The 14,788-nt window shown below is 44.4% G+C and overlaps 1 protein-coding gene across 2 annotated transcripts; it reads right to left on the bottom strand.

Moving 5' to 3' along the window:
* Positions 1 to 8,241: 8,241 nt before the first annotated feature.
* Positions 8,242 to 13,818, bottom strand: DAPL1 (death associated protein like 1). Of its 2 annotated transcripts, none has more exons than XM_051810417.1 (4): positions 13,646 to 13,818; positions 11,189 to 11,327; positions 9,549 to 9,612; positions 8,242 to 8,609 (listed from the first exon to the last, which is right to left on the bottom strand). In XM_051810417.1, exons 1-4 carry the CDS (start codon positions 13,674 to 13,676, stop codon positions 8,490 to 8,492), a joined length of 354 nt encoding a protein of 117 aa, XP_051666377.1. In that variant the 5' UTR covers positions 13,677 to 13,818; the 3' UTR covers positions 8,242 to 8,489. The 2 variants fall into 2 exon arrangements, with proteins under 2 accessions (XP_051666377.1, XP_051666378.1); XM_051810418.1 differs by having other exon boundaries at positions 8,330 to 8,609; positions 11,240 to 11,327; positions 13,646 to 13,809.
* Between the last annotated feature and the right edge of the window lie 970 nt (positions 13,819 to 14,788).

Here is a 14,788-nt window from a genome sequence, read left to right as displayed (position 1 = left end):
CGTCTATAAGGGGCACAAAAGAGAATCCATGTGTATGTTCAGAAAAAAGTGGCAGGCTGACACACAAGCAGCACAGTCTCTGGAGAACATTGGCCATGACTGCCTTGTTTGGTGTCAGAGCAGAAGAACTGGAGACAAAGCTCTCAGGGTGACAACAGCTGGGCCATTAGTGATCTTACATTTCTTTCACTGCCCCTTTCAGCAGCTCTGCAGCTGAAGGCTGGTCCCAAAACAAGGGGAGGGTGCTGTGTGCACCTCAGCCAGCAGCACACAGTGTCTTTCCTCTGACAGACAACCCTCTTAATCACATTCCCTTCCCTCCATTTTGCCAGTGTGCTGAGGCCTGTGTCTGGAAAGAAAGGAATTTTCTCTCTCCCAGAGGAAATGTCTTAGTTCTGGCAGCCTTTTATGATTTTGTGTGCCTCTGAAATCCGAGACAAGAAACTGAGCTATGATTTCTATTGTGGGATCTATTCCTCGGGTCCAGTGCTGGCTCTCTCTTCCTCTAGATGTGAACCCAGAAGTTTTGAAATAGTATTTATAGTCAATTGGATTTAGGTCCCGCTGTTTCACAGGAAAGCTGAGAATCAAAGTATTTTTAACTAGGGCTTGATTTTAGTGCTTCTCTATTTCTCTTAATAGAGCAATGCTTTTGATACCAGCAAATAAAGGTTTTTGCTCTCATCAGTAGCTTCCTTTTGGGAAGAAGGTAAGGCCACAGCTGTTGTTCTACCTTTTCTGCCCTCTGCTCCTTCCACTCATTTGTTCACATGATTTATCCATTCCTAGCCACTGAAATTCTTCAGTTCTTCCTCCTTCTTTCTTCTCACAAAGGTTATGGCTGTGCTCAGCCACATACTTATCATGCAAGCTTCTAGTAGCCATTTTTTTTTTTAAACAGGAATCAGACCACACAAATATAATGGCAGCAGTGTTCACTGTAATGCTGGGGGATGGAGAAATTAGAAATCAGACTGCTCCCTTTTTCGGCTCAGCTTCAGTGTTGTTTATGTTAGTTCAGGTTTCTCATGTTAGCCTACTATTCCAATTCTTGGGTTTGGAGGGCTCCTTCAAAGAAGGTAATTTTGTAAATTTTAGAGGCTTCCTTTCAATGCAGCTGCTTTTATCCTATCAGATTCATTCTCATGCAACATGAGAATTTTCTAGCAAATTATTAATTTACTGGTTTTTAAGGTAGTAGAATCAACACCACCTTATATTCAAGAGCTTTGTGACCGCCAGATTTGCAGTGTCTAAGAAAGTCTAAGTTCTGACACAGGTTTTTGGTCTGTTAAACTACATTCATAATGTCTCTCCAGGCTGCAGTTCCCTGACGCCTCAGCCTGTGACACCCCCCAGCAGGTGTGCACACAGGGATTCAGCTCAGCCTGTTTCCTCTATGGAGCTGGTCACAGCTCTACAGGGCAAAACAAGAGTGAAGCTAAAGACTTTCAATCACCACCTACATCACAGTACTTTAGGATCACTCCATGCACCAGCTGAGGTCTGGCAGTTGCTGTTCACAGCTGATTGTGTGCAAAGCCTCAGTCACTGCAGTGATGCCACATAAGAACTCCATGTGCTTGCAATGCTGTGTCTCTTACCATACTTGTCTGTAAACAGCTCCCACAGGTGTAGGTGCTACTTTGTAGAAGTGTTAATAGGATAAATAGTAAAAAATAATAATCAGTGACATCGACTAGACTATTCCAAATGCCACTACATTACAGTTGCTTCCATTAATTTGTGCTTCCCCGTGCTCTTTTCTGTCTACTGTTTTCCTGCTCCATTTCAGTTGTTCTTCCTGATACTCTGCTTCCATGCTGTCTACCTATTCCCAACTCCTTCCATTATGTACTTTTTAAAAAAGTGGCCTGAAAGGGTCCTGGACGTCAGGTCTGTCTTGCACCAGCAGCTCAGAGACCCCAACATTCGCAGAGGCTGCTTCTGTGTGTGCTGCTGGGGGACACTCCTGGGAGGCACAGGGAGGTAGGATGGCAAATGAGCCCAGCCACCATAGGAACTGCTGTTATAAAGAGAGGGGGGGAGGGAATCATTCTGCAAACATATGCTTATACCTTAATGATTTTCTGTTCAAGTATTACTTTTTAGCCAGAATCCACACAGCTTCATCACACAAAATCAGATGCTGCTTACAAAACAAAGGAAAAGGGAAGCAGTACATCCTACCTCATGAGAGAACCTGGACCGACAATGAACACAGAAGGCTAAAGCAATTTTAAGGCAGAGGTAAAGTATTGCAAGAGTAGATCTAAGTTGCCCAGCAAGTTTTCTATTTCATCAGCAGATAAACATTACTTCCTTGTTTGACTTTTGCATTATTTTTTGGAGGCCGTGTGGGAAATTGTGTCTTTTCTGTTGCTCCAGTGCATCAGAGAAAGAGATGGGGAATAAACTGTCTGGGATAGACAAGAAATGTTATTCAGTCTGTGCGCGCGTAATGATCCATGACCAGATGTACAGGCACTGCTCAAGAGACAGTCAACTGCATCCTACAGCAGGAGGAACAAACCTGGGACACACCCCTTCAAATGTGGAGTTATGCCAGTAGTCTACAGTCACAGGAATGGAGTGAGAGGAAGCTGTAAGAGAAGCTGAATAGTGTATTGCACCTCCCAATAATGTTGGTAGGTAATTTAGATTCTACATGACACCAAAAGCAGCTCTTGTACTTTCAGAACAAGCAGAATTTGGATTTCAGCCTTGCCTCTACAGGTAATCTGCAGCATGGGCACATCTCTAAACTCCTAAGGAGACAGTGACATTTGAAATATTGATAAGGACTACTGATCAGAAAATTTCTATTCATCCTACATCCTGTTTCACTTTCAGCCACAGGGAATCTTTTAAGGAACGTAACAGACAGTACATAAAAAGTTACTCTTGGTTACAGGACACAACAACAAGTAACACAATTTAGTGAAAAATGTAGGGTGGAAATTTTCATGCACTTCATGTAGCTCCTGCTTGAAATCCAAGAAACCACGGGACATCCAGCAGATCAAAACACACCACCTTGGCAGAAAACAGCTGTTATTTCTGAGGGCAGCTCAGCTGGCAGAGCTGGAATGAGCTGTAGGCATACAGCAACCTCTTGTGGCAAATCCAGCACACACAGAGTAATGAACAACCTTTGAAACTGCTTAAGCTACTCTTGATACAAGTCAAACCTCTATAAAATTGCGTTAGCAAATGACTGGGGAGTTGGAGTCTGTTACCTGGAGACTCAGCAATACTCAGACTTCAGAGCTGTAATAGTCCTTCTGTTTGATTCAAGATGAATTAAACATCGGTAGCCTGTTATAAATGAAGTGCCAGACTGAAATTTCTGTTAATAAAATTCTCTAGAAGCTTTTCATTAAAGTAGAGCAAGCGTGGTATAACGGCCAGAAGTAGAATCTGTGGCCAGGTATGACCAGAAGAATAAACATGCTGTTATGTTGGATCATTGTTCTCTGCACGGTTTTGCTGAATAAAACTATGACTGGTTTCAGCAGGGACATCAAAGTGCCTTTAATGTTTGCAGGAGCTGAGCAAGACTGAGAACAGTTAAGAGCACAGGCCTGGCTCAATAGTGTGTTCTGCAGAGTGCTGGCAGAGCAGTAGCCCTTCAGCTGACAGGGGGGAGGACAAGAAAGTGTCAGACAGTGCTATAGGCCTGAAGAGGAAAAAAAAGGCATCCCAGTATGTGCACAGAATCCAGGACACCTACCTCTTCAAAAGGATGTAACTCAGTAGTTGTGCAGACACATGAAGTGTACGTTCCTCCAACCACCTGAGCAGCTGCAAATGCCTGTCCCACGCAGGCTGAGGAGGGGAGAGCAGTGAGAAGGTGCTGGAAGGGAACAGGAAGAATGGCAGTATGTGGGAAAAGGGTCATCGACAACAGCGAGGCTTTCCAAACAAAGAGGTGCTTTCCTGGGAACCTGGTGTGGGAGTTGTGCACCACAGAAAACAATTACAATATGAGTATTGTAGATGACACTTATTAGACCAATGAACTATTTTATTTTTTTTTACACTGTAGAAATATACTCCTCCACTGCTGGACCTAACGGTGAGCTCAGGAAATGACTGAGCTTATGTATGCACCACTCACCAGAACTCTGGGGGCTTGTAAGCCAGGCAGGATTTACTGTGCTTGAAATGATTTGCAAATCTGTGCATACCACTTAAGAGAGGAACAGGCTGAACAAGTACATCCTGAAAAGGACAGAGGTTTTAAACAGCAGCTAATATTTGTTTATTAAAATTAAGTCTTGTGCTATAGCTCTCTTTTGTATTGCAACTCCCCAGACTTGCCATGTGTAATTTCTTTGCCATTTCATCTGCTGCAGCTTCACACAGGAGTCAGAAATCATATCCTCTCAGTTCTGGCCTCAGTCTGTGCACTGAGCAGCTCCTGCCAGACCAGTGACAAGGTGCACACTCCCAAATTCCCAAGCAGCTCCGTCAAGCACCACCTAACCTGGGAGTGGCAAGTGCTTAAGGGCAGAGACTCTTCCTTGCCCCGGAGGAAACTCCTCCCTGCAGAGAAGTCCAACAGGACATCTGTGTCTCGGGTCATCAAACAGCACATGTGACATTACCAACCTGAGCAAGACACTGAACCAACCAACATGCACTGAATGTGTTTCCACTGCTTTCCTTGTCACTTGGCTTCAGTCACTCCCATCTCTGTAAGGTGTTTTGAGGGCTACACATAAAAACAACTGCATATTAACCAACACTGTGCCCTCCAACATGGTGACATGAAGATGAGCAGCAGAAATACTTTCCTGAAAGCATGTCCTTCTCGTGTAATGCCTCCATCATTGGGAACAGTCCTTGAGAAGCCTGAAAACAGGCTTCCTGCAGGGGCTTGATTCTTCTAGCAAACCTACTGGTTTCGTTCCTTATGTTCTGAACTTAGTGGCAATTCATATTTAAATAATGAAAGCAAAGATTTAAGCTTGAACTAAATAAAACAAACTCCTTACAACAGAAAGCACAACAGATTCATCGCAGTATCATCAATGATGGGGCAAACACAAACTGAAATGACACAGAATGGAAGGCACAAACAGGATGAAAAATGAAGTTGTCTACTATTTAGAAGTTCAAAATACAGTTTTCATTTCTTGCTTAGCTCTTGTTATTAAGCATACTACCATAAGCAGGATACCTTAATAAAGAGGTAAATAAATCAGAGAAAATAACGCATCTGACAGTGCACCTGTCAAAATGCAACAGGTGAAGAAAAGAGTGCCTTTGTTGAAAAGTGCTCTTAGTTACATGAAGTTCTTAATTATAAAATATATTTAAGAAGGTTCCTAATTATAAAATATATTTAAGCAGAACAGTTTAGTTTGTTGTCTATACAAATCTCTCAGAATCCCTCCAAACACCAGTAAGTGCTACTGACACAAAAAACAAGTATGAAACTTCTTGTAATGCCCCCACAGGGGACAACACCACCTGACAGAGCAGGACATAGAACAGATCACTTGCCAGGATTTCCTGCTCCACAAGATCCCTCCTACAGCAGAAGAGGAGCTTGCACTTCTTTATATTTAGTAAACCCACGGTACTGAGTTTATCAAAACTAGACCTCCCAAATTCTTGTTAGGGCCTCTTTTTACCCCTGAAAGGTTTCCCCAGGCAGTACCTGGAAGATCCTTTCCATCAAAGCTGCTCTGTGCCAGGCCGTTGGGCACTCCCACACCCCCCTGCAGCAGCAGTGCCAGGACCTTTTAGCAGAGCTGTCCCATCCACAGCAATGACTGTACAGCTGCCTGATTTATGCCACAAAGGGCTCCCTTCTACACCAAGCACGTCATCCCTCCCTGAAGGTACTGCTTTGAACAGCTAAATAACATTCAACTTCATGGAAAGTAATGGTCATAAGAGGCCCCCAGAATCAGATCCCACAACTTTGCACTGGCTATTGGTTTTCTTCAGAAACAACAAGGACAAAGATTAGAATTCTGAAGATTTTACTAATATTCTTTCTGTAGGAAGCATGTATCAGCCATTGGTATGTTAGATGCACTGTGCTATTTTTGGCCTTGAAAGCATGAATAATCATTTGACACATGGACAGCTTTAACTCAAGCCCTGTTTGATCACTGACATTCCTATTGATATTCCCTGCCACAGAGCCAGCCTGGGGAGTGGAAGTGTGCTACACTGGATACAAAAACACAACTAGCTGCTTGCCAAACCCCATCCCTAACTTCAATATCCATAAACTATGTTGCTGCTGTTGTCCAGGATAACAGCGACAGCCATGTGGAAAGGACACTATGAAAAGATGATCCATTGACAAATGACATTCTTTGAGTATCACTTTTCACATGAAGTGTGAATTTTAGGGTACAATTTAGCTACTCTGGTTATGCATGGAGCTGAAGTGTACTCAGAACATGAGGGGGGGTGGGACAGAAATAGTTGGGTTCTTCTCCTGAGGGGAATGACCTAAGAAAAAATTCAGACAGGCTCCAGAATGATCAGTGGATCTACACATGGGAAAGCCACACAGACTACTATGTCTAACAGAACAACAGAACCAAGAGCAAAAGATTTTCTGCTGCCAAAAGGTGAGATTGTTGGTACAATTCTACCCTGGTTAAACCTGTTTTTGTGGTATGCCTTTGGGACCACCATAATGTGGGACTAACATTTAAATTCAAAATAGATATTACTGAAACCAAAACAACTAGATTTGCCCCAATCAAAGAGGAAGAGAAAATTTTGTATCCTCAAATTTTTGAAATTGGACCGTATGTGATCGAAAATGCAGATCAGCAACAACTGTTGTTTAATCCATCTTGGTTTCTTAAACGGGTGGAATTAGTAATGCAGATTAATACTTCTGCACTAAGCCCATGTGCTCACCATTCCCAAGTGCTCCCTGTGCAGGATGGTTAGCTTGGCTACATGGGCAAACCCTCACTCCTCCGAGAGGAACAACAGACACAACTTGTTTTTCTCCGAATACTAATAAGTTTTGTCTTAACTGTAGCACTGTATATTCACACTTAGGAAATCATGAAGCAGTTGACTTACCTTATCATCCCTGTGATTCATTTCAGGAAACACGTGATGGCTGCAAAGGGAGACTTACAATATGTATAAGAAGAATCATAAGTCTAAAAGTAGAAAATTGATGAATAGCAGGAACAAGGTTCCAAATAACAAGATAAAGAACAAAGCAATTAAGCAATGGAAGGAACAGCCACAGGAATGTAGAAAACACAAAACTGATAGCCTAGGTCCTTGAAAGGGGGAAAACAAGATAACACTCTTCTTATCCTGGATATTATATATCCAAGTTTGACTGCTTCTGTGGTGAGAACTTGCCCCAGCCATTGACTTTGTTTGTTAAGTCATCATCATAGTAAAAGCCACACCCCTAGCTCAGCCCCCCTGCCCACCCAGCATGTGCCAGCACTTCTTGGGACACTACACCTTGAAACTGAAATGGAGAAAGGGGACACCAACAGCAACTTAAAGCATGGAGTGAAGATCTGCTGTTGGCCTGAGAGTGTAACCATGGGTGTGCCTGGCTGTGTGTGCCTCTGGGCCAGCTCTGAGGACTCAGCACACAGCAGGACAGTATCACTCTGTGGCCACAGCAGGGCTCTCTCTACCATCCCTGCTGCCAGTGTGAGCAGGACATGGCTGGGGGGAACTGCCTGCACTGGGATTTACACCTGCTCTTCCCTGTTATTAAGCCTGACCCCCCAGGGCCCCACTGCTACCAGTCCATGCTCAGACTCATCCCCCATTCTACCAACCCTAACTCCACACTCAAATCACGGCCTTCTCTGCACCTTGGCTCCTCCTTGGTACCTGTCCTCCTATCCAAAGGGTTCATCTCCAAGTCAGGTACTTCCTTCACTCATCTGCCCTAGCCCCAAACAGGTTCAAACAGACTGTTCCCACTCAGTTCTTCCTGCTTGCTGGATCCCTGAAGAGGAGCTGGATTTCCCTACAGAAAGGAATGCAAGCAAGAAATATTTCTTTCCACTGCATGGAAATCTTTCCTAGGACTTTCTGAATTACTTATCATGCAGTAAAAGCCTAAGGCATGCATTCAGCACACCCTGTGCCTTTCAGTCATGACCTGCTTTAGTAGTATCATGTTCACTTCAGCTTTGCTATCATTAAATTAAAAAAAAAATCCAAACAAAAAACAACAGGGCTGATAAGTTTCCATTCCTTCAGTCAAAACTCAGTAAGTGAAGCTGTTAAGGACTTTTTGGCATTGAGCAATTACTACACACTAGAAACACCAGGTTAGAAAGAAGCCATGATATTGCAATAAATCCTGAGTACATTTAGTAACTCTTCTAATGTTTTATTGTCAGTAACAGAAACATAGCAAGATACAAGGCATACAGCTTTTGAGCATTTCACCACAGTGTACTAAGTGCTATATAAAATAGGAACTCACTTTTAAGTAAACGAATATTTTAACGAGTATCTTAACACTTCCGTGGCTGTTGAATAATGTAAATTCTTTTAGGCAGTATGAACTTCTCCAAGGTAGGCTGTGGCTTTTGGTGAGCCACTTGTAATGCTGCTGCATGAATTTTGTGGCTCATCTGTAACATTAAACGAGGGAGAAAAAGGTTGTGATAGAACAGTTTTTCAATTATTCTCTTCCTAAACTTCATCATGTAGTTTAAAAACAGCAGTAAAACTTAAATCCACAAAATTTCAAGCGATCAATACATAAAACCCATGGTGATTCAGTACATTTAGTTATATTTATGTTTTTAAAGTGATATTAATCTGACTATCTTCAGTAAACTTTTATTTTTTTCCCTTTCTTAGAAGTTCATAAAATCAGCTGCCGAGATAAGGAAAGCACAGCAAATAATCGATATTTCAGAGTTAACAGTGAGTTGATTCAAATTCTCATTTTCCCAGATTCAAAATCATCATCATTGCAGTATCTAATTATCACTTTCTAAACTACTGAGGTATGAGATTCTGGAAACCAGCAGGAGAAGGAAATGGTAGGCCAGAACAGAGGAGGTGGGGACAAGGGGGAAAGAAACAGATCAGCTGAATCTGTTCTTCTTAAATAAGTCTGAGCCAAAATTCAAGATCTACAGACTAAAGCTATAAACACATCTGTTGATGAAAGGCTCGTGTTGAAATGATGCAACTCATGTTTTACTGAGCTCAAGGGATGAGAAACTCTTGGATACTTCAGAATCTGAAGACTGCAAGTGTATAACAAGGAGATGGTGACTGCCAGCTCTTCAGATTGCCACACGAATCAGAGAGCTGCCTGTGAACTGGGCTCTGGCAAAGCGCAGGTGTAGGTCTGCACCACCAGCAGAAAGAGGGCAGGTCCTTTTCACACATGGAGCACCCCAGCCACACAACCACTACAGAAAGAGATTATTTCAACAACATTTAGTGGCAGGTGACAAACCTGCAACTGCCAGATGACAGCAGCTTAAGGATAATTCACTTTTTGTAATGTCTAGCTTTATAGAGAACCCCTGACTTGTTCTTCCAGACTTACTTACTTTGCTCAGTGCTTCTGTTACCAAGACACCCATGTTCTGAGGTTTTGAAAAACTGACAACAGCACTGTAAAACAGAAGAAAAAAGTATTTAGCATTTCCATCTCACAGAAACACTTTGTCCCTTCGATTTTCAGACCTAATACAAAATATTTTGCAATAGAAATTTAGGTCTTGGAGCTAAATCCTTTAATCACATTAAAAATGATATAATATCAAAAAAGGCATGCTTTTCAGAATTGAACACCACAAAATCTATGTTACAGGCTGTTTTATTCAAAAATCTGTACATGAAATACCATCAAATATCTCAAAAAGGATTTTTTTTTTTGTACACTGTGGAGTAGCTTCACAGAAGCTGAGCACTAATATCCTGAACTACAAAATCCAAGTTTGTAATTTTCTTGATTCCAACCCAGACCCATGAAAAAAAATTCACCTGCTGCTTTTAGGGAGTTTACTTTCACAGCAGCTATTTGTCAAGCAAGAACTTTTTTCACAAGATTATCCCATTAATTTCTCCACATTCTAATGAAGACCACCATGTTACCAGTATTCCACAAATAAACAATCTGTGGATATGAAATAATTTAGCTGAACAGCAGAAAGCACTTTGGATTGCACATTCTTCTGATGATATCATTATATCCACTAACACCTCTGTAGCTTAAAATGGAGTAGAGAAAAATCATTATGAAAAACAGATACTGTAAATGTGACTCTTGAAAAAGCAGAGACTGCTTTAGTTAAGTTAATGGCTCTGTGGATCAGGCAAGACATTCCCTACTGACATTGCAATTCAGCAATCAACAGTTTACTACATTGACAAATACAAGTTATTCAAGATCTGCTTATGCCATCAGGTAACTACAACTACAAAAAAGACAGCAGCAAAATTACACCCAGGCAACTGGCAGTAAGTGAAAATAAAAAGCTGCTAATTCCAAAAAAACCCCACAATCAGTCAAAACTTCAGGAACACCACAAGTCATTCAAATTATACCCTCATATCCCTATATTAGTCAACTTAACTTTTTGTTAAGTGACATTTAAGAAAAGTGCATATATTTTAGAAAAATGTTCAGTCTGTGTTCGAAAAAGGTGTAAGAAAAATACTTGTTTTAATGATGACATCAACCCATCACTGTTACTTTATTCAAAAGCAGAACCATGCCTTCATTTTTGGGGCAAAACAGCTTGATTACCCTTATGAAGTAGCAAACAGAGAAAGCCAAATTACATTTCAGATTGAAATATGGGCTACAGCCTATACAGGACATAACAGACTCTTTGTTAGGGGTGGGCAATGTAGGTTTAATTTCCTTCACAATGTGGATAGCCTAAAATTCATTCTGATTTCACTGGTAACTGTTTGACCATTTCTTTATTAGGCATAGGTAGGCAACACTTTGTTTTAATTTCTCTTCCATAACACATGACAATAAAGATGAGACTCAGTCTTTGCCTTTCATTGCAAGGCACTGTCCTTGGGTTTTCAACTTGTTTTGTTGTTTTGGTTTGCCTTTTTTTTTTTTAAGTTGATACTTAATTCAAAGTTGCCTTTTATCTATATTTTGCACAAGTTAATTTAAGAATTAAACTCCCCGAAACTAAGAGTTTTCTGTCTGTTCAAAGGCCATTACCTACGAGCTTTAACTCTGGGGCAGAGGGGAGCAGGCTCTGCACTGCAGTACCTTGACTTTTCTTTTCCTGCAGGTTTAGTGTTTTTTTCAACAGGTCCGTTTTCTTGTTTTTTAGACACTCTCATACCTCCAGCTTTAACTGCAAGAAGAAAGTACAATTTAAGCAAAGATATCTACAAAATTACATAGAGAACAAAAGAATACTTTTATCCCAGACAACTGTTAACCAATAACTCCATGCTTCACTTGTACACATGCACACACAGGAGGAGCCACAGAGATCCAGCAAAGGCTCCAGAGTTCTGTGTCATGGCAGACTTGAATCAACTTCCAGACACCATAATCAAGAAATCAGAGGGGTTTCAGTCACTGCTAACTATACTAAATCTTAACACCTCACCATGTTACATGCATTCTTCCCCAGAAACTATTACATCTGAGATTTGTATTTTAAATATAAAAAGGAAAACCAAACCAATACCTAAACACTTTCAGGTTTTTGAACAATATCACTAACAGCAATAAAGATTTCATGATTATTTCAAGGTATTCTAGAATAAGTAATGTAGATAAGAACCAGCTGCATACTACTTGTGTTCCAACATGTTTAATTATATTTTATTAAGATATCTGCCAATCACAAAATCAATTAGCACTAATTAAGCCACAGGCAACCTAACAATAACAGTTTAAGTTCTGAGGCATGTGTGAAAATTCAATTCTGAACAAAGTTATCTAAAATATTCTCTTGAAAGAAACCCTTTCTCCCTCTTCAGGAGGATATTTTAAGTTCTGGGATGTACTACCTAGCTGTTTTGTAATTTGTCTTTCAAAGCAAGGGAAAGCTATGTCAATGTTTTAATACGGAGTTCAACTTTTCGATATTCATAAGTGCCCTGTTAGCCGTGTAACCTAACAGTTAAGTGCCAAATCTTTACTAATTTCCATATTTAGAACAACATGTATTTTTAAAGTAAAAAAAGAAAGTTAAGAAGGAACATCCCCCTTTATGCCCCCTACCAAAAAAAACCCCAAACCCCAAATCAAAAAACAAAAACCCCACAACACAAAACCAAACCCAACACACCCAGACTAAATAAAGCCCACTGGAAACTAAGGCACTGAGCTCAGCTGAATCCCTGTCAGAACAAAGGTGCCCACTTGAACCGCCTTGCTCACTACATGCATGGTTCAAATCACTGACTCCTGCCCTCCCACCCCTCTGCCAGAGCTGTCCCCACTGCAGTCACAGATACGCCTCACAAAGACTTACTTGCAGACTCGCAAGACTACAAGCTGCAGTTTACTGTGATGGAAACCCAGGAAGGCCGTACCTGCCCCAGGTCACTGACTGCAGTGGCGTAAAGGCCCCTTCAGGTACGGCCCAACCGCCCCTGCCACACACAGAAATCCAGGAAAGGGAGGCTGAGAAAACTACTTATATCATAAATTCATGTAAAAATATGCTTAAAACCCCCAAAGTGAACAAAAAGTACTTTCAAGAAAACAAAACACATCTTAGGGGTACAGTGAGACGCACAAGCCAGGCCCGTGCTCTTCAGACAGTTAAGTGCTCCTAATACACCGGGGGGACCCAGCTGGCTCAGTGCGTGTGGTGAGTGTCCCTCAGCTCTAAGGGCTGTCCTGCAGCGCCTGTCCCTCAGCCCCACAGGTGAGCCTGCAGCAGCTCTAAGGGCTGTCCCTCAGCCCCACAGGTGAGCCTGCAGCAGCTCTAAGGGCTGTCCCTGCAGTACCTGTCCCTCAGCCCCACAGGTGAGCCTGCAGCAGCTCTAAGGGCTGTCCCTGCAGTACCTGTCCCTCAGCCCCACAGGTGAGCCTGCAGCAGCTCTAAGGGCTGTCCCTGCAGTACCTGTCCCTCAGCCCCACAGGTGAGCCTGCAGCGGCTCCGCCGTGCCCAGGGCAGGCGGGACACAGCGCACGCACTCGTGTGAGGCCCAGGGGCTGCTCACACGCTGTACGCATCTACAGGCTCCTCAAAAACCCTGCCGTGCGCTTAAACACTCGCTACAGCCCCCTTACAACCCGCTACTGCTCCACACAATCCTCGCACCGGCAGCGCGGCGGCGGGAGCAGGCGGCCGTGCTCGACGGCTCCCTCAGAGTGCCGCCAGAGGGGGGAGAGGAAGTTTTTCAAGTTACGACAGGAGGCGAGGAATAGGGCTGGCACTCTAAAGAGGTATTTCACTATAGCAGGACGCCCGCTCTGTCCCCGTCGCTCCCGATCCCCGAGGGGCGCAGCCCCGCTCCTGCACACCGAGTGCGCCAGAGACGGGGCGGGTGCGGGACCTGCCGGGGCGAGCGGGCCGCGCACCACGGACCCGCCTCCGCCACCCCCGTTCCCGCACGGCCGCTGCTCCCCGCGGAGGAGCCGCGTCTGTCCAGGACGGAGCGGTGGGAGAGCCCCTCACACTGCCCCCGGAGCGACCCCGGCCCCTACCTGCGGGAGGGACGCGCCTCCTCCGCGCCATGGTGGGACCGGGAACGGCGCACCGGGGCCCGGGAGCGCCGCGAACCGCCGGGAACCGCACACCGATCCGGGCGGCAGCGCCGAGCGCGGCTCGGCAGGACGGGGCGGGGAGCGGCGCTGAGGGCGGTGAGGGGCGGGAAGGGCGGTGAGGGGCGTTGGCTGAGGGGCAGTGAGTGGCAGTGAGCGGCCGTGAGGGCGGTGAGGGAGGGGCAGCGAGCGGCCGTGAGGGCGGTGAGGGGCGCTGAGTGAGGGGCAGTGAGCGGCCGTGAGGGGCCGTGAGGGCGGTGAGGGCGCGGAGTGAGGGGCAGTGAGCGGCCGTGAGGGGCCGTGAGGGCGGTGAGGGCGCTGAGTGAGGGGCAATGAGCAGCCATGAGGGGCCGTGAGGGCGGTGAGGGCGCGGAGTGAGGGGCAGTGAGCGGCCGTGAGGGGCCGTGAGGGCGGTGAGGGCGCTGAGTGAGGGGCAATGAGCAGCCATGAGGGGCCGTGAGGGCGGTGAGGGCGCTGAGTGAGGGGCAATGAGCAGCCATGAGGGGCCGTGAGGGCGGTGAGGGCGCTGAGTGAGGGGCAATGAGCAGCCATGAGGGGCCGTGAGGGCGGTGAGGGCGCTGAGTGAGGGGCAATGAGCAGCCATGAGGGGCCGTGAGGGCGGTGAGGCGCGATGAGTGAGGGACAGTGAGCGGCCGTGAGGGGCAGTGAGGGCGGTGAGGGGCGATGAGTGAGGAGCGGTGGGGGCTGAGGGCGGTGAGGGGCGGTGAGAAGAGTGAGGGGTGGTGACTTTTAAAATTATTGCTGTGGATTCAAAGGTCTTGATTCAGTGAGGTAAATCTTCCCCTCTTCAATCGTTAGTGTCTACTTGAGACAGAAGCAAAACACGGCATTCACATGCCCTCGTTAAAAAAAAACAGTAACGAAGATTGATGTTTTACACAACAAAGGCAATAAAAATTATTTTTTTCTATCTGTTTTAAGGCCCTAAGATATCATCATAAGCAGTTTGAGTCTTCTGGTCATTACATACTAACAAAGACCTTTTTTTTTCTACATCAGCTATCAAAATGATTCTCCGTCCTTTTTTTCTTAAGAATCTGCTCAAAACTTGTAAACATTAAAAAT

Source organism: Manacus candei, unplaced genomic scaffold (genome assembly GCF_025592945.1).
Source record: "Manacus candei isolate 608988 ecotype Guabito, Panama unplaced genomic scaffold, ASM2559294v1 h1tg000077l, whole genome shotgun sequence".
NCBI lineage: Eukaryota > Metazoa > Chordata > Aves > Passeriformes > Pipridae > Manacus > Manacus candei.
This window is presented reverse-complemented; position numbering and strand designations above follow the sequence as displayed.

What these genes read in the sequence shown, in the direction of transcription:
- DAPL1 (XM_051810417.1), bottom strand. Translation starts at nt 13,676, where the DNA reads ATGGCGCGGAGGAGGCGCGTCCCTCCCGCAG. An exon ending in GAGGCGCGTCCCTCCCGCAG is followed by an intron (nt 11,328 to 13,645) that starts GTAGGGGCCGGG and finishes TTCTTCTTGCAG; the next exon opens with TTAAAGCTGGAGGTATGAGA. An exon ending in CCCAGAGTTAAAGCTCGTAG is followed by an intron (nt 9,613 to 11,188) that starts GTAATGGCCTTT and finishes TCTGTTTTACAG; the next exon opens with TGCTGTTGTCAGTTTTTCAA.